Source organism: Nannospalax galili, unplaced genomic scaffold, assembly GCF_000622305.1.
Source record: "Nannospalax galili isolate Female #2095 unplaced genomic scaffold, S.galili_v1.0 scaffold107, whole genome shotgun sequence".
NCBI classification, from domain to species: Eukaryota; Metazoa; Chordata; class Mammalia; order Rodentia; family Spalacidae; genus Nannospalax; species Nannospalax galili.
In genome coordinates this window covers 2,036,751-2,064,631 of record NW_008358490.1, presented here as the reverse complement: position 1 = coordinate 2,064,631, position 27,881 = coordinate 2,036,751, and the positions used below count along the sequence as shown (strand labels likewise).

The following is a 27,881-nucleotide window of genomic DNA, read 5'->3' as shown; positions in this document are numbered from 1 at the left end:
CACCTGGACACATGTCTGTCTCTCATTCGACTGAATTTCTCAAGCCTTAACAGACATTCCCCTCCAGCTTCAAAAGAGAGTTCCCACCACAACCACCCAATTACCTGCTAATTGCACCTCTTCTCTCCACCCTTGCTCCAGTCCAGGTGAGAGTCTTTCCTACCTCAGAGCCCCTCCACTGGAGCTCTGATCCTACCAGGGGGTCAGACCTCTCATCTGCTGTCTTCTCTTGCTCTCCATCCAAACTGCCTTCCCCATAAGCATTTATACATGCTCTGGTCTCAACTTAACCCTTCTTCTTCCTCTTCTTCCTCTCCGAATGCTCTTTCCCCCTTTACAAGCTGGTTATTCAGCAGAGTTGTCTACAAACACTATCTTTACTTGCACGCCACCCACTCAACAATACAGCGATGACTCTCACCATTCCATCCACACTGTTCTAGAGAAAACCAAAAATCAGTTTCTGCTCCCTAAATCCAATAGCATTTTAAATTTTATCCCAGTAGCAAGTGCTTGTGGCTTTTGACATCTCCTGGCTTTTTGGAAATGGCCCCAGCCCTGACACAGTCATCTATTTTTTTTTTTTTTTTTTGTCTTTTTGAGACAGGGTCTCCCTGTAGCCCAAGCTATCCTGGAACGCACTATGTAGACCAGGCTGGCCTTGAACTCACAGAGATCCATCTGCCTCTGCCTCCCAAGTGCTGGGACTACAGGCGTGCACCACCACGCCCAGCCAGTCATCTATTTTTAAACAGTACCAATCACAGCTTCTAACATCTGAAAAGAGGTAGACTTTGAAAGACAGTCCCCACAGGTGGTACATGTGTTCATGTCATACACATTATTAATGAATTCATGACCTGCTCTATCTAACACGACAAGGCTACCAGATAGGTACTGTTTCAGAGATGAGAAAAATGAGATCCACAGTCAAAGTAATTTTATTAAAAGTCACACGTGAAGGGGGAAAATCATGACTCCAATTTTTATCTGTCAAGTTTAAAGCCCATTTCATCCAGTAATGCCATCACACGAAGAGTTAAAAATAGGGTCTACATTTAAGAAATAATAAAGATAAACTGATTATCTAGGAGAAAGACCAGAAGGCCAGTGTCGCATACTCTACCTCTGAATGGCAAAGAGGAAAAGTCTGGCTAAAACTTTTCTGACTCCTTTCATGAATAATCTTGAGACTCTTAAGTTGTTCATACTTAAAATTTCCAAGGCTCAAACTGAATCCCAACAGCAGACATCCTGAGCACGTGAAGACATTGGCTTCAGTAGTTCATCAGTCACTGCCACAAACAACACATGTGAGCCAGTTCGCCTTCTAAAGAAAAAGTCAGCAGCTGTTTGCTGAAAAAAGGTTTTTATTGTGGATAAAGACATGGCCAACTTACATACATCATTTTTATTTGGAGTATTAAAAATTTTTTTTGCCTTGCAGTGTTCCTGAGAAATTAAAAAATGCATTGACTTTTGCGCTATAAAACACAACTGAATCTTAAAGTGGGGTTGGAAATTTCTCACATTTAGTTATTTCTCTATAAACCAAAAAACAAATTTTCAAATTTAAATAATGAAATCATAATAAGTTAAAATATAAAGACTGGAAAATAATCACAAATGTCAGGACATTAAAATGATCATTATTTTTCCGTGTGTGTGTGTGTGTGTGTGTGCGTGTGTGTGTGTGTGTAAAACCTAACTTACCTGATATTTACAAAATTAAAGATAAATTTTTGTTGATGGACAATGTTTTAAATGCTTTGATATGTGAAACCAGACACTGTCAGGGCTGGTGCACCTGGCACCTTCTACACAGCTCACCTGTGCCCACATCCTCATGCACCCCCTCCCAGTTACTGATGGGCTAATAAGTATTTTATAGTCTTTCTGCCCCTGGGACCCACTGGAAGGCTGAAAGAAATTGAAGGCTCTTCTGGCGACATCTGATGTTCTAACTGACCAGCTCTAAGAAAGCCACTTCTTTTTGCCTAGGTATTTCGGTTTTTCCCCCACTTTAATAAAAAGAAGCAAACAAGAATGTTAGGTACTAAAATTCACAAAACCACACGATAGCATATTATACTAAAATCAACTTTGATGGCAGGGTAAATTTTCTACTACAGTATATTTAACTGAAGTTGAAAACCATTGAGACTGTTGTGAAAAATCGTGGCCGCTGAGGCAAAATTCAAGCACAAATTCTACTGAGTTCACAGAGCTATAAACAGTGAAGCTGCTGTAGTTACAACACCCAGTGTCCTGCCACTAACACCGACATCATGTGCCTCATCGCTCTCTTTACTAAGCATCCTTGAGCAGATGGTTCATCTCTGACACAACTTAGTTTCAGAAGTTGATGAGTTATGTCTGGTCAGGATCAACGCCACTTAGCATGCAAACAACAGAAACATCAGGTACTACAGCTTTCAGACAAGGTCATGGCTTCAATGGCAGCATTGTTATATCATGCTCTGTGAAGCCTGGATGTGTAGTCCACACATGACAGCTTTCAAACCAAGGTTAAGCAAAGGGGTGAGGGGGAACAGGCAGTTTTGGTCAGGAAAGGAAATACTCCAAATGTCATAAAAGGTATTTCAACTATGAAACACAATGCTTAAATATCCACCATGCAACTCCTAAAAATAAAACATTTTACACCTATTTCTTAAGAAAAAAAGAAAAAGGCCCATATATCTTTATTTTTAGCTTAGAAACTAGCCTTTCAGTTGCTCTATACTAAAATGCTCTATACAGCAAATAATCTAGGATAGTCAGTGAAAATATCTTTTTAAGGAGCATATAAAAATCTATAGTAATACAGATGATCCTCAGCTTACGACGGCCGTTTCCCTTTTACGTGGTGCCGAGCTGACGCATGTCAGGCAGAAATGGTGCTTAAGTTTAGAATTCCCCTTTTCCTAACGCTGGGCAACAATGGGGGTTGTAGGGATGCGCTCAGCAGAGGAACCCAGATCTCCACAGCTGCTGTGTTGCTAAGCCAGGGCGGCTGATAGTTTGGGTGTGACAAATGCATTTTGAATTCAAGATGTTTTTAATTCAGAATGGATTTATTCAGCTGTAAGTCCACTGTAAGTGGAAGAGCATCTGTAATGCCAGAGAGAAATCATAAAGGGAAAAACTGGGAGGAGGCAGCTTGACATTTCTAATGAGAACTTCTATGGTAATATTCTCTAAAATGTACCAAAGAAGGGCACTATAAATAAGTTAGTTAAGGAGACAGGTGGCATAAGGAAGCAGCATTATCTTGGTTACTTAATTTTTCAGAAAAAAATTTATAACTATCAACACATCATTAAAACTTCCAGTCTTCTAAATATATTAGAAATATACACTTCATCACAGGCAAATTTACAAACAACCCAATTTAGCTCTACCCAGAGCTGGGCCTATTTACAATTTGGATTAGTCTCGTTTTCACCTTTCCTTGCTATACAAATGTTTCTGTTTTAAAGGCTTATCTAAATTTACAAAATCTGCAAGAAATGACTTTTAAATGTACAATGCCAACAACCAGTACAAATATGAGCGTCTTGATACAATTAGGCTGCAAGTCAGGATTTTTTCTTTTATAATGGGTTTGTAAAAAAGTAAAGAAAGACTCTCTTCAAATTCCAAACACCTGGTGCTGGTGCTGTTGAGGTGATGTCACTGCAGTGACTTGGTGAGGACAGATAACCATGAATCCCTGCACCTCAGGTAGCCACACCTCAGACAGAGGCAGGAGGGGGCACGTCTAATGATATTGCTAATTTCAGTTTATGTGGATGCAGCTGTACAATGAACACATGAAGGAGAGTTCTGTGTATCCGTGGAGGAAACCTTTAGTTTTAGATGATCCTTTAAAGGGGCAGCTCAGCTCTTAAAGCTAAATGATACCATTTAGTTACAGCATGTACTGGACAATAAAAAGGAACAGATTACTGATCCACAAAACAACTTGGATGGATCTCAAAGGAATTATGCTAAGTGAAAACACCCATCTCAATAGGTCACACAATGTGTGCTTCCATTTATACAGCATTCGTGGAGGAACAACCAGAGAGGGTGACAGTTAGCAGTTGCCTGGGACTAAGGCGGGAGACAGCAAAGGTGGTTGTGGTTAGGAAAGTGCAGCTCAAGGGGTTCTTAGCATGGAAGAGTCGTGTATTGACTATGGTGGTCAGATGCATCTACACACAAGATAAAATTGCATAGAACCAAATATATATTTGATCTCAGGGCACCTATCAGCCTCCTTATACAAGGTCCTTGAAGGACGATAATGCACACTTCAGACCAATTTTCTGCTCTATTCAGGGAAGCCTTTATCAGGCCTTTTTTTGGGAGTAAATCTCTTATCTTTCAAAAGATAGACCACATCCCTCTGTCTTAAATTGAGCTTGAAATCAGAGAAGGAAATAAAAGACTGAGATTATATACACAGTTACTAGTCTTTCCTTTTTTAAATTTTGTAAATTAAAAAGTAAACCAAATGTTTCTAGTTTTAAATTAGGTAAAACCAGAAAAGGAAAAAAAGCAGATTACATAGCAGATAATTGTTCTTCTGACACCTGCAACTTCTAAAAGCATTGAGAATGTTTTTATTAACAGAAAAATTACAACTACAAACAAATACATGACTTCTTCCAAAAGGCCACTTTGTGATAAGTTATATAATATAGTGTTCATGGTTTCCTTAAAGTGCTATAGTCTCTGGCTTGAGAATTACCTATTGCTTTAGAAGGTCTTTTAGTACAACACCAGCACTGTTGTCAGGTGATACTGGTAAAGGTGTAAATGTGGGCAGAACATCTGAGATGGGCTTCAAAAGAAGATGCCCAGGCCCACCAGGTCCAAGTCCAGCTGGCTTAATCAGAGGCACAGCTGCAGAGCGGGGAGCCAAGAATGAATTCACATCTGCTCTTCTTCCAGTTCTGGATTCTGCTGTATCTAAATAAGAAACAGATTATTTAGTCTTTATCCATCATAAAGAAGCTTAAATGCAGTAATTCCCTGAATACAATATAATAACAAAGCCCATTTCTATATATTATCAAATTTGTTAACATAATTGGTTTGTTTGTTTTGAGACAGGGGCCAAGCTGGCCAAGAACTCCTTAAACAGCTGAGGATGACCTCAAATTTCTGATCCTCCTGTCTCTCCATCCAATACTGTGCCACCAGGCTCAGTCTTTAATACAGGTATTTGAGAAATCAATTTATTACTACTATTGATTTTAAAATTCCACCTGCTGGTCATAACACCACTATTCAGCTTAGGTTTTGGGCTGTTTGTTCAAAACAAGAGCACCAACAGATCCCTAAGGCCTAAACATAAAACATTAATTTGTGAACCAGCAAGATGGTTCAGTGGGTAAAGGGGCCTGATGCAAAGCCTGTAAGCCTGATGGCCTGAGTTCAATCCCTGAAACCCACAAGGTGGAAGGAGAACCAATTCCCGCAAGTTCTCTGACCACCATAAGCATACAGTGGCATGCATACACCCAGATACATACAGACATGTGCATCAAATAAATAAAAGATAAGGAATACTAATTGTATTTTTCCTTTTTATGATTTTTTATTTATTTATTTATTTATTTTATTTTTATTTTTATTTTATTTTTTTGAGACATGGTCTCCCTGTAGCCCTAGTTGGCCTGTAATTCTCTTGTAGACTAAGCTGGCCTCAAACTCATGGAGATCTACCTCCCTCTGCCTCCCAAGTGCTGGGATTAAAGGCGTGCATCACTGCACCTGGCTTAATTTTTATTTTATGTATATGAGTATACTGCCTGCATGCATGTAGGTGCACCTGTGTCATGCAATGCCCACATGGCATCTGACAACCATCTGTAACTCCAGTTCCAGGGACTCCAAAGGCCTCTTCTGACCTCTGTGGGTATTGCAGGACAGGGGTGCACTTACATGCAGTCAATACACTTACACACATAAAATAAAATATTTAAAAAAACACTAAAAATGAAACATTCAAATTTTTAACACTGAAGAAAAACCAAGTATCTAAGTTTACCTGGTGTATTTGTATCAAGTTTTCTTCTTCCTGGTGAATCTAGAGGCTTCAAGTCACGAACAGATAGCTTTGGTGGTGGAACAGATGGATGAGATTCTGTTTCAAGAAATTTAACAAAAAGTTCTGAAAAAGACTAAGAAAACATATTTTGGTTATCTTAGAGTAGGGTGTATAGAATAATGTAAAAAGGAATTTCTTTGCAAATGAGTGTGCTATACAATCATTTCATCGTCCATATTCAGCAAGAATAAAACTGGTCCTTACACTATTGAGCACAGACTGCTGATTTGGCCTCAGAGGTGTACTGGGCACACTTTTTGATCCTCCTCCAAGCCACCCCGTCATCCACCTAGCAACACCTCCTTGATCTTCATTAAACAGCTGCAAGATTATTTTAAAACAGAGAAATAAAGGAAAAAATTAGAACCACTTTATGTGATTTCAGATAACAGTAAATTGTGCTTTTAAGTTCAAATCCTAGTAAATGTTTTCTAATACTGACAGTGGCTACAGATAGAACAAAATGCTGCTCCTAACACAATCTCAAATAAATGTTTTGGGCATAGTTATATCTCAAAATTTCAATAATCTGAGAACTGGTTTATAGATTGTAAAATATTTAAATGAATATATAAACTGAATAAATCAACCTCTCTGAGAAAACTGGATTGAGCATGTTACATACAGTAAAAGGAAATCACTTTCTATGATACCCCTATATTATAAATGTATTTAGATCGCAACTCAGAATGTAGCTCAGTGGTAGATGTCTGCTTTGCATGTGAGAGACACTGGACAATTTCTTCTACCCTTAGTGGAAGAAAGGAAGAAGGAAGGACCAAAGGAAGGAAGGGAGGGAAGAAGTGAGAAAGGGAAATGGGGATGGAGGGAAGGAGGGGGTCACAGTGGCTTACACTGTCCAGTTACCTGCTCCATTTCCTCCCTTTTAACACCCAGGATGCTTCCCATTAGTCGTAGCACTTCATGACGCTGATTTTTTGGCGTGTGGAAATGACCAATGAAGAGGTTTCTCATGAGGACTCTAGGAAAAAATGAAGGCAGAAACAACTCAAGCCAACACCATGACCAATGTAACACACAGAGTGTATTTAATGAGATATTTAATTATAAAAACACTGAATAATAAACTATTTTAAAGTAGCTTTTAAAAAAAAGTCTAATTAGGAATATTTCAGACAACCCCATATGCATGCTTTTTCAAGTATCACTTGTCAGCCGCCCATGACTTCAGTCCAATCACCCATCTGAGGAGTGCCTCATAAGTAATTCTCAGCACCTAACTGGGGTGGTTCTCACCTGAAACAGACACATAAATGGTGATAACTGCTACACACCCCCAAACATATTTACCAAAATTCTTCTAATATTCAAATTTAAAAAATATTAAATGATTTATTATTCCATATGTAACTAGGTTTTAGACCTAATACATGTAAACATGTTAGATATGTTCATTTATGAACAGTAAAGACAGAAAAAGAAAGCCAAAACCTTTCTTTTCCAAATATTTCATATTGGAGTTATGTTTTAACTCTTCCATATGGTTTAGAAAAAAGGAATAATTGGGGGAAATAGACTTTAAAAAATAAAAGAAGGGAAGTTACTCTACTGCCTGTCATGAAAGTTTCCAATATATTTCATTATATAAGAAAAACAAAGGCTTCTTAAAAATGTAATCACATAGAAACACTTAAATGTAGATAAGCTGTCCTGCTACATAAAGCATAGTAAGTTAAGAGACAAAAGCATACTTGTCCACTTTTCCTTCTGTGCTGTTTACTAAGTTCATCAGTTTCTTTTGTGCATCGTCCAACATTTCTTGTCGGAGCTCATCTGTTTAAAATAAGTGAAGACACCATTAACTGACTGGTCTGGGTAAATGTGTGGTGAGGCTTAGATCTTTACTGCGAACTGTGAATAGACGCCCTGTTCTTATGAGGAACACTCAATTACTTCCATCTCATCTTTGCTCCGGAACTAGGCTCTCTGGTACAGAAATTACCTAGAAGCCAGAGGCTGCATTATTCCACATGGTTTGCCCCCGGTAAAATGATCAGTTCCTCAACAAAAAATTTAAAAAGCAGAACAGGTTTCCATCCTCTTTGGAAACTTACTAACAAAAAGCAAATTTTCACCACTTGCATGATGTATTTTCAGACTAGAAAGGACAACTTTAGGTTTCCCTGGTTCTATTTTCCTGCCTGAGCTCCTTCTGGTGAGCTACAAGAGTCTCTAACACAATGGCTTAAGACACAGCTGATGGGGCAAAGTATTCTGGGGAAAAGAAATTGTGAAACACAATTATGACCATGAGCTCTAGCATCCTAATCATCATACAGTAGCCTATGACTGACTTAGAAGGATCTTTAGGCTACTTAAAAATTCTCACTTAAAAATAAGCAAAACCTGTAAAATTATGGTGAAATAGTTGGAATTTGGGCAATTTTAAAAGCAAAGTTTAGCTGGGCATGGTGGTGCACGCCATTAATCCCAGTGTTCAGGAGGCAGAGGCAGGGGGATCTCTGTGAGTTCAAGGCCAGTCTGGTCTACATAGTGAGTTCCAGGCCAGCTGGGGCTACAAGGAGACCCGGCCTCAAAAACGGGAAAGTTTAGAGATGCTTTGTTCATAAGTTAATCATGTCAAAGGATCAAGACTCTTGGCTAAAGAATGTGTCAGTGGGAGCAGGCCCTTCACAGCTGTTACTCAGGAGGTAGTCTGGAGCTCCATGGGGACTTTATCATTTAAATTAGAGTGCAAGTTTTTAACCTGAAAGCATCAATGAGGAGACTACAGGTAAAAGATTCTACTTTTCAAATCAGGAAAGACACTAGTCTTCACTTTCTTTCCACAATCCTTTCTTTGACTAGTGGTGGCTATGTAGTTCCCTTATCAGATATTATGACTTGCACATATTTCTCCCATTCTGTGGGTTGTCATTTTTCTTTCCTGTTACCTTTTGAAACATGAAAGTTTTTAATTTTGATGAAGTCCAGTCTATTTCTTATCTGCTGTCTATGTTTTGGTGTTGTATACAAGATGCTATCACCACCAGCCAGGCATGGTGGCACACGCCTTTAATCCCAGCACTTGGGAAGCAGAGGCAGCCGATCTCTGTGAGTTGGAGGCCAGTGTGGTCTACATAGTGAGTTCCAGGGCAGCTGGGGTTACAGGGAGACTGTCTCAAAAAGACCAAAAAAAATAAAGATACTATCACTTAGCCCAGTACTGTGAAGATTCACTCCTATGTCTTTTCTAAGGGATTAGAGTTTTGACTATAAAATTTAGAGCCATGGTTCAAACTGGGTTCATTTTTGTGTACAGTATGCAGTAGGGGTCCAACATGACTCTTTTGCATGGGGATAGCCCGCTGTTCCAACAAAAGAAGAAACCCGTTCTTTCTGTACCACTTTGAAAATCAACTGACCATCACCGGATGGTTTATTTCTGGACTCCTGTTTCCCACAAATTCTCACATTTTCCCTCTGCCTGACGCACTCTCATCTATTGGAGCTGTTCTGCTGCCTCCCAGCTGATCTTCATGCTGCAGTTCCTTAACCTCACACATGTCCTCTGAGGCAGATTAGGTCTCTGTGCTGTTTTCAGTCCATCGTGTACAATGCCAAAAATGCCAATTTACAGTACTAAATGCAGATTTAAAGGTTTGCAATGGCTGTGGTTTTCTAAATTACAAAATGTCATTCATATAATAGACTAACATTACCAAAATAGAGATGGTTGCTATAACCATATTATAAAAGCAAGGTTTGTGTTTGGAAAATCTCCTTCAAACTTTTCCTTTCCTGTCTTTCCAATAAGGAATTTAAAGTTGGATATAAAAGGTATGGGGGACTATTACTGAAGTCTGAATCAGTAAAAGACATTTTCTCTTGGATTCTTCAAGTGTATTTTTCGACTATGGGCATGTGTTGCTGTTTGGACCTTTTCCTAGCACTGCATTCTGGATGGGAGCAGCAGAACAGCAATAAATAAGCAAGTTCTCTGAAAACCGTCACTGCTCTGTTAGATGTACAAGTTAAAGCAGGAGTCGGAGTAGCAACAGGCAGCAAGGCCTTCCTTTCCAGCCCCTCCACTCCTGCAGGACTACAAGAAGGTAGCTAAGAAACAGGCTGAACTCCACTACTCTATTCCCACCTTCCCTTTCCTTCTCTCTCTGTGTGTGGATTGCACACCTGCCTGTGCACACATTCTGAGGCAAGAGGAGGGGCATTACCTGTCCTACTCTGTAACTCTGCCTTATTCCCTTATTCACTGAACCTGAAGCTTGGCTGAAACCAGCAAGTCCTGAGATCCTCCCACCTCCAGCTCCACAGTGCTGGGGTTACAGGCACAAGGGCCACCACGCCCAGTTTCTTACATGAGTGCTGGGATCTAAACTCTGACTTTAGGTTTGCACAGCAAACACTTTTATCTATTTAATTCTCTCTCTAGCCCTGCTACCTTCTTTTTCTATAATTGCTTCTATGATTAATAATTTTATACTGATTATATTTCTAAATGATAATACATAATATAAAGGCAATACACTCGTACACATTAAAAATAAAGAATAATAAGTAAAAAAATTGTTAAATGAGCTGGGTATTGTGATTTGCACCTGTAGCCCCAAGTACTCAGGAGGTCAAGGCAGAAGAATCACTTGAGCCCAGGAGTTTAAAGGTAATATAATGATATTTATCTCAAAATATACCAAACAAAGGACTTGCAGGATAAACATCTCCAGAATAAAATTCACAAAGCAAAGATTATGATATAAATAATTTTAATAAATTAAGTTATAAAATCAAATCATCCTAAGACCAAAATGACAGGATTAAAATTGTCTTAAACTAGAGACTGGAGAGATGGTTCAGCAGTTAAGAGCACTGGCTGCTCTTGCAAAAGACCAGGGTTTGGTCCCCAGCATCCAAATGGCAGCTAACAACTGTCTATAAAACCCCAGATCCAGGGAATCTGATGCCTTCTTCTGACCTCATAGGCATAGCATGCATATGCACTTACATACACGCAAAACACTCATACAGATAAAATAAAAATCAACATAGTTTTAAAAATGTCTTAAACTTGCTGGGCGTGGTGGTGCACGCCTTTAATCCTAGCACTTGGGAGGCAGAGGCAGGCGGAGAATGGGGGCTGGAAAGATGGCTCAGCAGTTATCTTTTCTACAGAGCAAGTTGAGAGCAGCCTGGGCTACATAAGACCCTATTTCAAAAAACAGAAACAGGATTGGTAAGTTGGCTCAGTGGTTAAATCACATGCCACATAATCCTGTCACCGTGTGTTTGAACCCAGGATCCTACAATGGAAGCAGAGAACTAATTCCTGAAAGTTGTCTTCTGACCTCCACAAGCACTCATATACACACAGTTTTTAAAAACAGATTCTGGGCATGGTGGCACATGCCTTTAACCCCAGCACTTGGGAGGCGGAGTGTGAGTGTGAGTTCAAGGCCAGCCTGGTCTCATAGTGAGTTCCAGGACAGCTGGGGCTACAGGGAGGCCCTGTCTCAAAGAGACCAAAAAAATAAAATAATAAAATAAAACAAATAAATATTTTTTTAAAAAAGAATAGGGCTGGAGAGATGTTTCAGCGGTTAAGAACACTGGTTGTTCTTGCAGAAGACTCGGGTTCAAATCCCAGCACCCACATGGAAGCTAACAACTGTCTGTTACTACAGTCCCAGGGGATCTGACAGCCTCTTCTGACCTCCACGGGCATTGCACAACATGGCATGAGCATTGCACAACATGGGTGAACATGCAGGCAATACACACATACACATAAAATAAAAATAATAAAATTAAAAAAAACAAAAAACCAATTGAGTGTGGGGTCCTATTTGCAACCTTAAAAATAATTTTGCAAAATTATTTTATTTAATTTTTAATGTGTGTGCCTGTCTCAAAAAAATAAACTTAAATTAGATGGTCTTTTGTGTATGTATGGATGTATGTGGCATGCATACATGGGATGTATATGTATGTACATATGTATGTGTGGAGGAGGTGTCTTGATTGCTCTTGAACTTATATTTTGAGGCTAGGTCTCTCACTTGAACCAAGAGCTCATAATTTGGCTTCTCTAACTAGCTAGCTTGCTCTGGGAATCCCTCGTCTCTACCTCCAGGCACTGGGATCATTGCCACCTGGTATTTATGTAGGTGCTAGGGATCCAAGTTCTGTTCCTCTTGCTTGTGTGGCAAGCACTTTACCCACTGAGTCATTTCCTCAGGCCCCAGATGGTCTTTTTATTATAGCATTTCAATTTATACAAGATTATTTTTTTATCAATTTTATCACTAAATTATTATTAAATATTTATTTTTTTAATCTTATTTGCCTGCATGTAGGTTACGTGCACCCGGGTTGTGCAATGCCCTCGGACTACAGAAAAGGCTGTCGGATGCCCTGGAACTAGAGTTACAGGCAGTTGTTAGATGCCATGTGGGTGCTGGGATTGGAACCCAGGTGTTCTGCAAGAACAACCACTGTTCTTAACCACTGAGCCATCTCTCCAGCCCCTAAAGATTTATTTTTAAAAGTGTGTGTGTGTGTGTGTGTGTGTGTGTGTTTGTGTGTACGAGCACATGAGTGCAAGTGTCCACTGAGGCCAGAAGAGGAAGTCAGATGCCTTGGAGTTGGACTTACAGCCAGTTGTGAGTCAGGTAATACGGGTGCTGGGAACTGAACTTGGGTCCTTTGGAAGAGCAATGCATGCCCTTAACTGCTGAGTCCACTCTCCAGCCCCTAAATGATATATTTTTTAAAAAAAGAATATCACATCTATTTATAATATGAGTTAGCATCTGTTTTGTCTTTTAATTCTTTTCAACCTATCAGACATAAATGTTAAAGTCTAGAGTACATGAATTTTTTTTTTTTTGGTCCCATCAAAATAATCAAACTGCTGAGTGAGAAGTAACTTTCAGGGAGAGGGGGCACGGTCTCATGTAGCCCAGGCTGGCCCTGAACTTGCCATGTAGTCAAAGATAACTTTGAATTTCTCATCCTCTTGCCTTATATTCTCTGAGTGCTGGGATTACAGGCAGATGTCATTACTCCTGGTTTCTGTGGTGCTGAGGATCAAACCCAGGGCTTTGGGCATGTTGGGCAAATATTCTACTAATGAGGTATATGCCTACCCCAAAATAACTTTTAAAATTCTACTTGCTAGCAATGAACACAAAAGAAAACAATTTATTAACATTTTTATTACATAGCACAACCTCATTAATGAATTTGTGATTAAAATAAGAGACTGTAGGGGCTGGAGACATGGCTCAGCGGTTAAGAGCACTGACTGCTCTTGCAGAGGACCCAGGTTCGATTCCCAGCACCCACATGGCGGCTATGAACCGTCCTTAACTCCAGTTCCAGAGGAATCTGAAGCCCTCTTCTGACCTCTGAGCACTGACTGCTCTTGCAGAGGACACGGGTTCGATTCCTAGCACCCACATGGTGACTACGAACCGTCCTTAACTCCAGTTCCAGGGGAATCTGAAGCCCTCTTCTGACCTCCACGGCATTGCACGACAAGGGTGCCCTCACATATATGCAGGTAATACACTCATACACATAAAATAAAAATAATGAGTAAAATTAAAAAAAAAAACTTTCGAAGTAGAGTCTCCCTGTAGCCCCAGCTGTCCTGGAATTCACTATGTAGACAAGGCTGGCCTTGAATTCACAGAGATCCATCTGCCTCTGCCTCCCAAGTGCTGGGATTAAAAGCGTGCGCCACCACACCTGGCATAAATAAAAATATATTTTTTAAAAAAGAGACTGTATTACTTATGCAGTTAATTAGAATTACTATGTACACTTGAAAGAGAAGAGGGAGGAAAGGGAGGGAGAGGAAGAGGGAAGGAAGAGGATAAAGGGAAGGGGAGGAGAGGGAGAAGGAGAAAGGGAGCAAGGAAGAGAGGGAGGGGGAGCGAGGGAGGGAAATTTTTCAGTACTAGGGATTGAACCCAGTGCACCACACATAGTAAATGAGAATTCTATCACTAAACCAGCCCAAGAGACTTTACATACATACACGTATGTACATTTGCCTGTGGAGGGCCAGAGGTCGATGCTGGCTATCTTTCTCAGCTGCTCTGCACCTTATTTTTTGAGGTCTCTTGATGAACCTAGAGCTCACTGACTTGGCTGGAATGACTGGCTGAGCTTCAGGATCCTCCTGTCTATACCTCCCTAGCACTAAAGTTATAGGTGGACCAACAGACCTGGCTTTTCTGTGGGTGCTAGGGTTTGAACTCAGGTCTTTGTGCATGCATGGCAAGTACTTTACCAGCTGAGGCATCTCCCCAGTCCTTACATATATAAAAATATTTTAATGCAATATTTTCCCTCTCCATTCTCTCCTCCTTCTCTGGAACTCACTATGTAGACCAGGCTGGCCTCAAACTCATAGTGATCCACCTGCCTCTGCCTTTTTAGTACTGGGATTAAAAGGCATTGTGCCACAAGGCCTGACACCCCCTTGTCCTTTTATTATCAATTCAGATAATTTATACTATGTATCAAACAAAAAGTTCTTTTGAGTCATTAAATAGTACATAATTGTTTTTTAAGTTTTGCACAAACCAGCCCTAACCCAAGAGAAAGGGCTGCAATTTTATCAGTGAAAAGAATATCACTGTAATAATGCTTCCATTTAGTGACTATGTCACTACACAAACTTCTAATGGCAAAAAGCTTTCTAGGTCTCAGCATCAGCCTCACTCTGAGGGCTTCCTACTGCCAAGCAACATGGATAATGCCCACCCAAAAAGTGCTTTGTTTTGCCTACACGAGGCTTTTTACAAAGCTCTAATCAGGGCTGGAGAGATTAAGCATACTGGCTGCTCTTCCAGAGGCCCCATGTTCAGTTCCCGGCACCAACACAGTGGCTAACAGCCATCCATAACTCTAATTCCAGAGGATCCAACACCTTTTTCTAACCCCCATGGGCATTTCATGATATGGGTGCACTTAAACACATGCAGACAATACACTCATACATATGAAAAATAAAATATTTTTAAAAAGCTCTAAGTGTCACATAAAAAAAAGTTTAAAAAGAATGGGATATATAATATCAAAACCCAGATTTCTCTTGTCCCTTGCAAGATCTATGATTTGGCAGCACTGGGCTCACATGCCTATCTAGCAATTGTGAGGCTGAGCTGAGAATCTGCTGCCTGCACTGGAAACGCTTCGATCCAGTCATCGCTACCAGAGGTGTTCAACCTGCAGCCAAGGGCATTCCAACATAAAACTATAAACCTACTTAAAATATGAGATTACTTTCGGCTATTTTGGGGGCACAGAGAACCCAATTATGTGGTTCCTGAGTGTGAACGCTGCCAACCATGTCACGTTACAGTGTCAACAGTCTGGACACAGCTGTGCCCCAACTCCTCCGCTTTTTTTGTATTAGCAGTTTATAATTTGTATTTGTGATTCATGCTTAAGTTTCATTTCTTCTCTCTCTCCTCTTTCAATAGTTTTTAGATTATGCCAGGTCATTTTCTATAAATTCCTCTTGTATCTAGAATGCTTTTCCCAGCTACAGTCTCTTAGGCTGTACCAGTCCATCACTCAAGAGAAGCCAAGTCACTAACCTTTCTTACCCTCTCATACCACTGTTACCAAGTAGAATGGATAGCTCTTTTCTTTCAGAACAATTTTTTTTTTTTTTTTTTTTTTTGTCTTTTTGAGACAGGGTCTCCTTGTAGCCCCAGCTGGCCTGGAACTCACTATGTAGACCAGGCTGACCTTGAACTCACAGAGATCGGCCTGCCTCTGCTTCCCGAGTGCTGGGATTAAAAGCATGCACCACCATGCCTGGCTTTAAAACAAATTCTTGATGTATTTGATGTCCTCTTCCCCTTCCTGCCTTGACTGTAAAACCTCCTGAAGGACCTCTGTCATCTACTTAGTGTTTGGCATCCATGACACAATCGAGTATTTGATTTGTCAGTGAATGAATGGCTGGTGTTCTCTGGGAAGGACAAACAGAGCAAATTACATACCGAATGACTCAGTCTTTAGCCAAAGAAAGAAGAGAAAGTACACAAAACAGCCTCTCAGTGCGTAGCTCATTTTCCCTTTACACTTAGAGGAATTATTGTTTAATTGCAATTTCTAAAACACTGTTCATTTTGGATATTAATAACTAAATAGACACATTTTAAATGTAATATTCAGGACTAACAGTACTAACAGTTTATTTACCTAATATACTTTTTTTCTTAATTTAAATGGTGGCATTGTCTAGTATGCCCCGATGTTTTTATCATCACAAATAACTTTAACCATTTATGGCAATTAAGAAAATTGCACTTGGTACTTCTCAGACATTTCCTCTTAAATCACCACTTCTGCCAAAAACAAAGAAATCCCTCAAAAGATTTGGGTAACAAAATGTCTGGGAATGTGTGTGGCCTATGCTCAACAGGACATTCTATGTTTTCTTGTACAGGTCATGTTCTGGAAAATGGAATGTCTTTATTTTAAATAAAAACGCAACCATTCAGCACCGTAAGGTAGTTCCATGAAGAATATTTCAGTTTCTTTTGTATCTGTAGCTTTAAGCATATTTTTATGCTTCATGTTACAGTAAGTTTTGCTGGGAATTGTTTTATACATACTGCTAAATTTTTTAAAAAATATTCTAAGGGAAATTTTCTAATCTCAATTCACTGAAGACCTTTTAAAAAGAAGTCACTAAATTTTATTTTTAAAAATCAGTTATGGCAGCCTTTAAGGTGTAGGTATAGGGCTTGGGTTATAGCTCAGTGTTAGAGCACTTGTCTAGCATGCACAAGACCTTGGGTTTGATCCCTGGCACTGAAAACAGAACAAAACAAAAACAGTGATGACAAAGGCATAAACTGGCAGGTAGACCTATGTTTTCCTAATACTAGAAGTGAATTTCTATGCTTATAAAAACTTTTCTTTGCAAACCATGAAACTCACCATTTCTGAATATAAATTACTGAATCAAGAACTATCTTGTACTTTCCATTCTAATTTCTCTAATAATTTTCATTTAACCAGGAATGTATCTCAAGAAATCAAAAAGTGAAAGAAAACATCCATATACATACCAAGACAACATATCTTTTAATGGCTCAGCTGGACTCTAGGTTTATTTATACAGGTATATTTTCTTATCAACAATAATTCCATGGAAATTCACAACTCTGATGGACTCAGAATAAAGACACTGTCCATATCTACTTCAGAGACTAGTGTACTGACTTTGAAAAATATAGGATGACATGTGAAATAAGTCTCTGGAACTACATTAAAAAGAATACTTTCGGATGAACTGTTCAAAGAACACTTTCTAAGGAAGGATAGCAGTAATCCTACCAGTCAATCTTAGGATTTTTTTTCTTGGGTGGGAATGGGGAGTGAGTTAGTTTAGCTAGTTCTTACGGTTTTAAATAGCTCCCACACTTTCTAGGTGAAATATATTGGCTCCTCAATAGAATGCCCCTGCCCCTCAATGGTGTTCTAGAGGAGCTAAATATGGAGTCTTAAGGCTACTGATGTGTGCCTCTGTCTTAAATTATGAAATTATAATGCATGTTACATGCTATTTCCTTGGCTCCTTGAAAAGGGGATCATCAAGTATTCTATATTGCATCTGACATGAAACCAAGCAATTGGTTTTCATTAGACATTTAATGACCAGTAAGGCATCTATCTTCATGCTTCTCACAAGGCCTGTAAATACCCTCAATTCATAACCACAGTTGCACATACCCAACATTAACAATCACGCTTGCTAAGAGGGACTGACGTCATCCACACTCTACGGCTTTAATACTGAAGTTATATGCAACTAGTCTTTCCTTATGCTTGACCAGACTGAATCATATCTTGGTAGCAGTGATATAATCAACCATTCTGAACAAAATATCACTTCTTTAAGTAAATTTCCTAATATTGTTTAAATGTTGAAACAATATATCGACTAATCATTAGTCTACAGATGCGTAGAAAAAAAACAATACATTGCCTTTACAATTCAAGTCTCTGTGTACCCCTTCTCTCAACAAAAACCAATCTGTCTTTCTCAAAATTGTTTCTCCTGGCAAAAATTTTTTGCTGTCTGGCCAACTTTTATGTTAAAAATAAAGTACAGTATTACAACATCAATCAACATTTAAAGTACTTAATGCTTTGTGAAAGAAAATATACAAAGATGCTTTTTGAAATAAGAAGCTAATCAAAGATTTATTTATATTATCAAATCAAGAGAAAATATAATCGCATTTGCGTTTGGAGATATAAGCTGTATTAAGCACTTAGGTAATGTAAGAAAACAAACTGTTAAGAAGAGCTATAAAAGGCAAGAATAATTTAAAGAAATAACAGAACCAACTCTCTGTTTCCCTTCCTGTCTGTGTCACACTGGCTCCTTGTGCCTTTTCAAATACCAATTGCACAAGCCTAATTAAGGAGCGTTTTCTCTGTGACTAATACTCCCTAAAATGAGCCCAAAATTCCAACATATTAATGATGAATAGTAATGACAACACTTTATATGAACAGGAACCCAGGTCCCCTGTCCTACCAGAGACAACGAAAAACAACTGAAAAAACTCTATTCCTACAAGTTTACATGCCTGATCAAATACTAAGTAAGGCAAGAAGTCAGATTCTTCACCTGACCATGCTCTATCTACTGGGAATGACTCAGACAGATGTCTAAAAGAGGATGTGGCCTTACAGTCACAGTATCAGGGTACGAAGGCACTGAGTTGTCAAAGGCCAATGAGTAAAGCAGAACTCGTCTGTTCACCTCCACTAATCTAGCTCAATTCTAACACATGAATCCTTGGTGAATCCTTTAGGTGCTCAGTATTCTCTTTTGGTTTGCTTTGTGATTTCCAAATAATGCTGTACTTATACTGGCCTTCCATCTAACTAGATGATTTTCCCAGTATATATATCCTCTTGTTAAGGAAGCCATTTCAATAGTAAGGGCACAGCATAAGGGATACCACCTCATCTCCAAGGGAGACCTTCAGAACCAAAGACAAGTCAGACTAGGTCAACTGTCCTTAAGAGAGCCTCAACATATAGTTTCTTGCCTCTTATTTCCAGGCCCTACACTAGATTTAAAGTTCTGAGGTCGACCAATCTTTAAGAAATAGACAACTTTCCGCAGTTATAGAGGACTTGGGTAGTTATAAGTCCCAGAATTAAGTTAGCCCAAGCTCTTGCCTGCTTGTTTCTTTAGTGTCCAAGTCAGTCACTGTTCCTGTTTTAACAGTACCTCTGCTGTTCAGCTTGCTTTCTGACTTCTGTTTTGTGGCAGGTGATATATTTTTCTTAATTTCTTAACCGTAGCCCTGTTACTACTGAGTCATCATAGACACCTAAAGCCAATGCATTTCTAGGCTCTGTTACCACCTTTCCTACCACCTTGAGTCATTACCAATTAAATATAGCCCTACATTAGCTCAAGTCCCTGGCTATCCCTAAGTGAAAGATTAAACTTAATGAGGACATGCTATCACTGTCAGCATGAGGCTCAACAAAGCACCAAGAATCACTTTATGATGTGAGGCCCAACTGACAATACAGGAGACTAAACTTTGGGGAACTGGGAGGGCTACAGGGTACTTTACAAGCACCAAACTCAAAATACAACAAATGCCTGAGTGTAAAGAACATCTACAATCACAAAAATCTAATTAGTTATACCCAGACATTCACTTCAAAAAAATTATTCTTCTAATTGAGAATGCCGCCCTCCTAACAGATCAGATGGCTTCAGATAGAGCCAATGGCTTCATGTATAACATGAACTGATGGGGGGAAGGAAATTATACAGCTGGATGGGTCAAATTAACCTTCCTGATCAACAGGACAAACCAACAAAACAGCATTGGCTCAGTATCCAGGAGAACTAACTGGACAGCCAGGGTTATCTTACTGACTGGTTTCATTAAGATCAGACCCAACTTAAAGCAAATCAGCCATAGGAAATGGAAATGGAAGTGACACACCAACACTAGCCTTACTCAGCTGAGCCAATGCAGGGCAGAAGACTACTTCTGACTCAACACATACTGTTCCGGAGAAAAAAGGAAAAGAAAAAAGCACCTACTTTGTTTTTTAAGTTCTTCAATCTGTTCTTCTTTTAGATCTAACTGTTCTGTAAGTCTTGATGCTGAATCCAATGCCACATTTGCTTCATCCAAACGCTCCTGAGGGATAAAAGTTTATTAAAAAGTAGTATGTGTACTGTCCTATTTACTATGGAACTAAGAGACATCAAGGATCAATCAAGAGCTCAGCTGCACCTATGTGACCACAGGCAAGTTCATACCTATAGACCTCACAGTGTTTCACAATGTGGCACTACCCTTTTTAGACAAACTACTAAAAAACTATATGACAAAAGTTTTTAACAACAATAAGATATAAAACTAAAAAGAAGCCAGGTATGATGGCGCACATCTTTAGTCCCAGCACTCTAGAGGCAGAGGCAGGATGATTTCTGTGAGTTCAAGGCCAACCTGGTCTACACAGTTGAGTTCTAGGCCAGCTGGGGCTACAGGGAGATCCTGTCTCAAAAAGACCAAAGGGAGGGGACACTAAAAAGATTTAAAAAGTCAAGAAACACGGTAACAAATCTTGTTCTTTTTAATTTTTCTAAGTCTACCATATATAGAGGGCTGTTTCATTATGACTTTATTACTTTAAATTTTACTTTCCTAATTATTTCTGTATTTGAGCACCTTTGTCTCATTTCCAGGACAGTTGGATTTACTCTTGTATGGAAACCTCTTTGCATACATTGCTTGTGTATTTCTACTGGACTGTCTCCCTTGTTGATTTGTGAGAGCTCCTTGTATGGTAGACAAGAACCTTTTGTTCTCTGTGCAACACAGTTTCCAAAATCACCCATCTGTCTACTAAGATACTGCCTTCAGCCAGTTAAACAGTTTTCAGTTATATACAAACGCCACCTACTTTGCTTTTATAGCTTCTTGAGCTATACTCAAGTCCCTGCCCCTTGTATATTTTGTTCTTTTTTTTGAGACAGAATCTCCCTGTAGCCCCAGCTGACCTGGAATTCACTATATATATATATATAGCCCAGGCTGGCCTTGAACTCACAGAGCTCCTCCTGCTTCTGCCTCCCTAGAGCTGGGATTAAAGGCATGTGCTACTACGCGCTGCTTTTTTTTTTTTTTTTTTTTTGACATTTTGTTCTTTGTATTTAAATCTTTAATACAGTATTTCTCAGAGGATATATTTTTGACAATTCCTAGCCCACTAAATGTCAGAAGATCCACCCTGTCACTATGATCATCAAAAATACCTGCCTCCACATGGTGATAAGAGTTAATGCAATTTGGGAGTTTTTTAGATAGACCCATTGAAGGGCACTCCAGTTGCCTCACCCTGTATCACCGTTCAGCATAGAAGAAGCCAGGGCGGTCTGCGTCCTGATTCCCTATTGGCAATTTGGGTAACCTCTTCAGAGGATGGTGTGATAAGAATAGGAGGTAGGAATTGGCTAGGCAGTTAGTGTAAAAAGACCCCAAAGAAAAGTAGCCAGTTTTTTGGCTAAAAGCCAAAATGTCCTTGGGCCTCTTAGCAACATACTCCTTTCCAAAGGCCAAAAAAGGGTTACCTCTTCAGAGGGGGTAATGTTAGAGTAGCCAAAAGCCCCATTAAAAATTAAACAAAGCTGAGCCTGGTAGCACGTGCCTTTAATCCCAGCACTGGGGAGGCAGAGGCAGGTGGATCTTTGTGAGTTCAAGGCCAGCCTGGTCTGCATAGTGAGTTCCAGGACAGCTGGGACTACAGGGAGACCCTGTCTAAAACACACACACACACACACTAAATAAAAATAAAAAATAAAATAAATAAATAAATAAAAGGAGTACATGAAGTTATCAGAAAAATATGATGGGGAGCTATGGGAGGAGTTGGAGGGGAGGGAGTGAGCGTGGATGTGACCAAAACACCTTATATGCATGTATGAAATTCTCAATAAATCATTTAAAAAAAAAATCCTGGAAGCCAGATGTGGTAGCACAGGCCTGTACTATCAGCACTGTGGAGGCTGAGGGATGGGGATTCTAACTGCCTGAGCACAGCAAAACTCCATTTCAAAACAAAACACTATTCTCGGAAATACCACTCCCAGCTAAGAACTGTTGCTTTAATATAATTGGAATTTATTTTTGTGCATGGTGTAAGACGGGGTCCAATTTTATTTTTTGACTGTTTGGGTAGTCTGCCAGTGTTTTAAAATTACTTTTTATTTTATTTTATTATTTTTGAGGCAGGGTCTCCCTGTAGTTCCTGCTGGCGGAACTTGCTATGTAGACCAGGCTGGCCTCCATCTAACAGAGATTCACCTGCCTCTGTCTATGACTGGGATTAAAGGTATGCACCACCATGCCCAGCACTTATTTTTGAAATGGGGTCTCACTCTGTAGCCTTGGCTGGCCTGGGGACTCGCTATGTATACTAGGCTGGCCTAGAACTCAAAGATCTGCCTGCCTCTGCCTCCTGAGTGCTGTGTGTACATCATCACTCCCAATCTTACCAATGCCATTTTTAGAAAACCATTTTTCCTCATTAAAGTAAATCTTGTTAAATTAAACTCAGCATTTCATTTTAAATTCTCAAATACATCCCAGGCCCCACTTCTGGATTCTTCGACTCCACCAACCTAGTCAATTTTGACATTTAGTAGGCTAGTCCCTCTTCACTACTTTTTCGTCTGTTTTCTGATTCTCTTGGTTTTCCTGAAGAATTTATCCATGTAAATCTCATGCCAAGTTTTCAATCTGAGTGAGAGCTTTTCTGATGTGTTAGATAGGTCACACTCCCCAGTTATTCAATCAAGTCCAATGTAGATGCCACTCTGGAGGTATTTTGCACATGTGCATCAAGGCAGGCATCTTAACCTGAATAATCTGGTGGTGCTGTTTTTTGAGACAGGGTTTCCCTGTAGCCTCAGCTGGCCTCGATCTCCTAGAGATCCGCCTGCCTCCTCCCAAAGAGTGGTGGGATTAAAGGCATGCAGGACCACACCCGGCCTCCAGTTGAAAGTCTGAAAGTTGTTAAAAGCAGAGATGGGACTTCCCACAAAAGGACAAAAATTCTTTAATGGATGCGTCCTGTCTGCTGTGACTTTCTGTCTGCGGACAAAAGCTCTGGCCATGCCTAAGAGTTCAGCCGGCCTTTGATGTGGTCTTACCATCTTGACTGCCAGCCCTTCAAACTTCAGGCTTGCTTAGCCAGCCTCCACAGTCATGTAGCCAATTCTCTGAAATCAATTATATGTGTATCCACATCTTATACATATGAATTTATGTACACACGCTCCTTATTGATTTTGCTTTCTAGAGGTTAAATACTGACAGAGGGGTTGAAACAAGAAATTTTAAATAAAAATTTATTATTCCTGCCAGGCGTGGTGGCGCACCCCTTTAGTCCCAGCACTCGGGAGGCAGAGGCAGGTGGATCTTTGTGAGTTCAAAGCCAGCCTGGTCTACATAGTGAGTTTACTGAGTTCCAGGACTTCGTCCTCTTTTTTTTTTTTTTTTTTTAAAAAAAAAAAAAAAAAAAAAAAAAAAAAAAAAAATTATTATTCCAGATTCATAAAAGAAAATTTGGTATAGAGGAAATTTAAATGATTTTTAATCTAAAAATTAAAATGAATCCCACAGCCTTATAAGGTTTATACTTATGAAATGGGTTTTGACGTTGTTATTTTATGTTTTTCGCTGTGTGAGATGGAAACCAGGGTCTTGCACATGTTAGACAAATCCTCTACCACTGAGCTACCTACCTCCCAGCTACTTAGAAAGTCATTAAAGAGCAAAGTCTCTTTGAACATCAGCACTTGTATTTTGTTTGGACTTTACTTGTCCAGCTTTATCTTTATTAATCTTCTCTTAGTTTCTTCTGGCTTATTTTGTTCTTTTTAAAAATGGCCTTTATTCAGGTGTGATGACATACAACTTTAATCCCAGCATTCAGGAGGCAGAGGCAGGTGGATCTCTGTGAGTTCAAGGCCAGCCTGGTCTACATCGTGAGTTCCACAACAGCTGGGGCTACAGAGAGACCCTGTCTCAAAAACACCAAAAACAAAAAAAAAGCCTTTAATCCCAGCACTTGGGAGGCAGAGGCAAGCGGATCTCTGTGAGTTCAAGGCCAGCCTGGTTCATATAGTGAGTTCCAGGCCAGCTGGGACTACAGAGGGACCCTTGTCTCAAAAAGAACCCCCCACCCCAAAAAATGGGTAGATCTTAAATTAAAAAGAGAATTAGTTTTTAAAAGATCTGGACTTCCGGACTGGAGAGGCGGCTCAGAGGTTAAGAGCACTGGCTGCTCTTGTAGAGGACCCAGGTTTGAATCCCAGCACCCACACGGCAGCTAACAACTGTCCATAACTCCAGTCCCAGGGGATTCGACAGCCTCTTCTAACCTCCACGGGCATTACAGGACATGGGTGCACTTACCTACATGCAGGCAATACACACATACATATAAAATAAAAATAATAAATATAATTTTTTTTAAAGTTAAAAAGAAAAAAGATTTGCGCTTCCACTCTAAAAGTTTGATAGAGCTGTAGAAAACAGCTCAGCAGCAGTTAAGAGCACTGGCTGCTTATGCAGAGGACCTGTGTTCAGCTACCAGCACCCATTTAGCAGCTAACAACCATCTATAACTATAGTTCCAGGGGCTCTGACACCCTTTTCTGGCCTCCGCAGACTCCTGCATATACATGGTGCACTTATAGACATACAAGCACACACATATACACAAAAAAATAAAAATAAAAAATATTTAAAACTACAGGAAGATAGTCCTTCTACTGTCTCCCCAACCATACAAACTGCAGGAAGAAGCAGGAACTGACTATTCAGAGTTGGAGTCCAGCCTAGGCTACAAAGGAAGACCCGGTTTCAGAAAACAAAAAGCAAAGAAACCCAAACCCCCTGAAATTACTAAAATTAGTAATGACAGTGGGAATTTTAGAAAAGATCAAATGAGATAATATACATTATTTGAATATGTAAGAACTACAATACCCAACACACTTTTGTTTAAAAAGGAAAACTAAAGTTAATATTGTAGGTTAAATTTTCTTTTCTCAGAGATCTGAATTTCAGATTCCCAGGTATACTACAAAATTTCAATAGCCTTTCATCTCATATTTACTACGCCCAATCCAAGTCACCCAAGAGACATTTTGAAGGTGACTGTTCACTGTGATGCCTCAGAAGGCTGTACATGAAGCCACACAAACAACGCTGACTGAATAGATGGTTAAAGAGCATTTCCAAGACAGGCTTTAAAAGTAATTATATCATGTCTCATAAAATTTATAGAACAGCCAGGCGTGGTGGCACATACCACTGATCCCAGCACTCTCTGGGAGCATGAGGCCAGCCCACTCTACAGGGCAAGTTCCAGGCTAGCTGGGGCTACAGGGACACCGTGTAAAACATAAAAAATAAATAAATAAATAAATAAATAAATAAATAAATAATTAGAGGAGAAAACTGTTTGGCCTACCTGCAATGACAACACTTTTCCTTCCAGATTCTCTGCCTTTTTCTTCCATTCAGCTATAAGCTGTTTTTGCTTTTCTAATTCAGCAGAATACATAGCTTTTTCCTCTAAGGACAAAGGAAAGTCATATTAATACTTTGAAACTATGTACAGATCTAGAATTTTTGCATCACTTTAACTTTTAATAATTAAAAACAAATAACTAAAACAGCTAAAAAAAAAAAAAAAACCCAGTGGCTTAGTGGTCATGTTAAGTGGAACTGACACAGGGCCACTGTCCCCCTTCTAAGCTCTTTCTTCTCCACCCATCTGTCTTGCAGATTCCCCTTTTTCCTAACTCCATTCAAACACTGCTTCTTCAGTGGCGCTCTCTCTACACCACACTGAGACGTGCTCACACTCTCTAGCAATTGTAAAGTAGATGCAGGGAATTCTTATATCTAAATTCAAGATTTCAACCGTACGAGCAGTCCCAAAGGGGCACACAACACAAATTTAAATATTTGCTTAGACACAAAACTACCCCTTATCCCCCTATTCAACTATCAGTTAATTCAACAATAATTACTGGATGTATGTATCAATATACTGGTGAACAAAAGCAGGTAAATCTAATGATGGGAGGGAGAATTTGAAAAGGCATACTTGGTTCTTAGAGTAAAAATGCTCTAGTCACTGTTAGTCTCCAAAACAGTATTTTCCACTAGGACTAGAAAATGTAGCTACCTCAAAGTACAAATCAGAAGCTAAGAACAAGTTATAGTTTCCAAGAACAGTAATAACGATGGCTAATACTCTGAAAGGTGTCTACCCCTAACTGGTATCTTAAGACCTAACCATTCTACATGTGTCTCTTCATCTCTGTATGTCCTTTTTTGAAAAAAAAAAAAAATTAAAAAAATATTAAGTGTGTGAGTATATACCCATGCCACAACACACACATAGACGTCAGAGGACAACTTGCAAGAATAAATTCTTTCCTTGCACCATGTGGGTTCTGAGGACAACTCAGGTTGTCATGTCTGGCAGCAAGTGCCTTTATCTGCTAAGCCCTCTCTCTGGCCCTGCATGCCCTTCTTTAACACGTGATTGCCTTTCATTTACTCTTCTAATTCTCTACTTTCATCTTAATTAGTAATGATTAGACATATAAATATATGTAAATATACACGCATACACATTAAAATAATAAAATTTTTAAAAATTACTAAAAATTTTCTATTCTCTAGTTTTAATCATAAAAGGAATGTGAATTAACTTAGTGGTGCTACTTACCTTTCTCCTAAATAAGCTAGAAACTGTTCTTGGATTTCCTGCGTCTACCTTCACATAAGGCAAAATTACCAATAACAATAATTTTTCTTCACTGAGAGATCATCAGTAAGTAACTTACCTTGTTGGAAGTGTTCTAGAACCATCTGTAGGTTGGCTAATGACAGAGCATACTGTTTTACTTGTTCCTGAGATACAGAAAGCTGGAGTGCAGTTTCATCCCTCTGCTTGGAGACCATGTTCAACTGTTCTTGCAAAGATTCCACTTGCACATTGGCTTGATGACTGCAAATAAAAGAATAAAGGTAAACTGCTCCGTCTATTTACATAATTTAACAAAAATTGCTTTCCCTACGTATTTATACATTAAATTCAAGTTAGATTTCAAAATATTCCCTTCATTTTCTTTTTAATTGTGGCAAAACCTAACATTTACCAGTTACCCATTATCAGGTACATCGTTTGGAGGCATTAAATACATTGATATTGTTGTGCAAACTATCACCATCCATCCCCAGAGCTTTCTCCATATTCTTGCAAACTGAAATGCCACACCTAGTCTGTGAGTGCCCCTCCTTCCTGTGGCAGCACCTTCCTTCTCTGAATTTGACCTTCCCTACATTTACTGCATTAAATTTGAGTTAACTTATGAAAAAACCAAAGATTTCTCAAGACTAGGAATTAGACTAAGTAAGAAACTATGGCATAAGAAAAGTTTACAAGATGCCTACAATTTTCAAATTTCCAGGTTAAAATACTATGAGAAAATTTTAAGCTGTATATAAGAACTTTCAAAGTCATTTCATCAGTTTCTAGCCTAACAAAGTATGGAGTCGATGACACCTTTTGCATCTCACAGATGCATTCATGGTGAGCTCATAACCTTCCAAAGGCTATCCCATTGACAAGCTATTCTGCTTAGTTATCTTTTACTATTAACTCTCTTCTACCTACATTACAAACAATA

At 39.3% G+C, this 27,881-nt stretch overlaps 1 protein-coding gene across 4 annotated transcripts in view; it reads right to left on the bottom strand.

Annotated features, from left to right (window-relative positions):
- Positions 1 to 1,350: 1,350 nt before the first annotated feature.
- Trip11 (thyroid hormone receptor interactor 11) overlaps positions 1,351 to 27,881 on the bottom strand; it is a 78,714-nt gene continuing 52,183 nt past the window's right edge. For all 4 annotated transcript variants that reach the window (XM_008821729.3, XM_008821730.3, XM_029557960.1 and 1 more), the window contains 8 exons: positions 27,036 to 27,199; positions 25,646 to 25,749; positions 20,199 to 20,298; positions 7,816 to 7,897; positions 6,971 to 7,085; positions 6,308 to 6,424; positions 6,044 to 6,176; positions 1,351 to 4,959 (listed from right to left, as the gene is read on the bottom strand). In XM_008821729.3, coding sequence (XP_008819951.1) covers positions 4,739 to 4,959; positions 6,044 to 6,176; positions 6,308 to 6,424; positions 6,971 to 7,085; positions 7,816 to 7,897; positions 20,199 to 20,298; positions 25,646 to 25,749; positions 27,036 to 27,199 — 1,036 coding nt within the window. In that variant the 3' untranslated portion in view covers positions 1,351 to 4,738. The remainder of the gene's footprint in view (positions 4,960 to 6,043; positions 6,177 to 6,307; positions 6,425 to 6,970; positions 7,086 to 7,815; positions 7,898 to 20,198; positions 20,299 to 25,645; positions 25,750 to 27,035; positions 27,200 to 27,881) is intronic.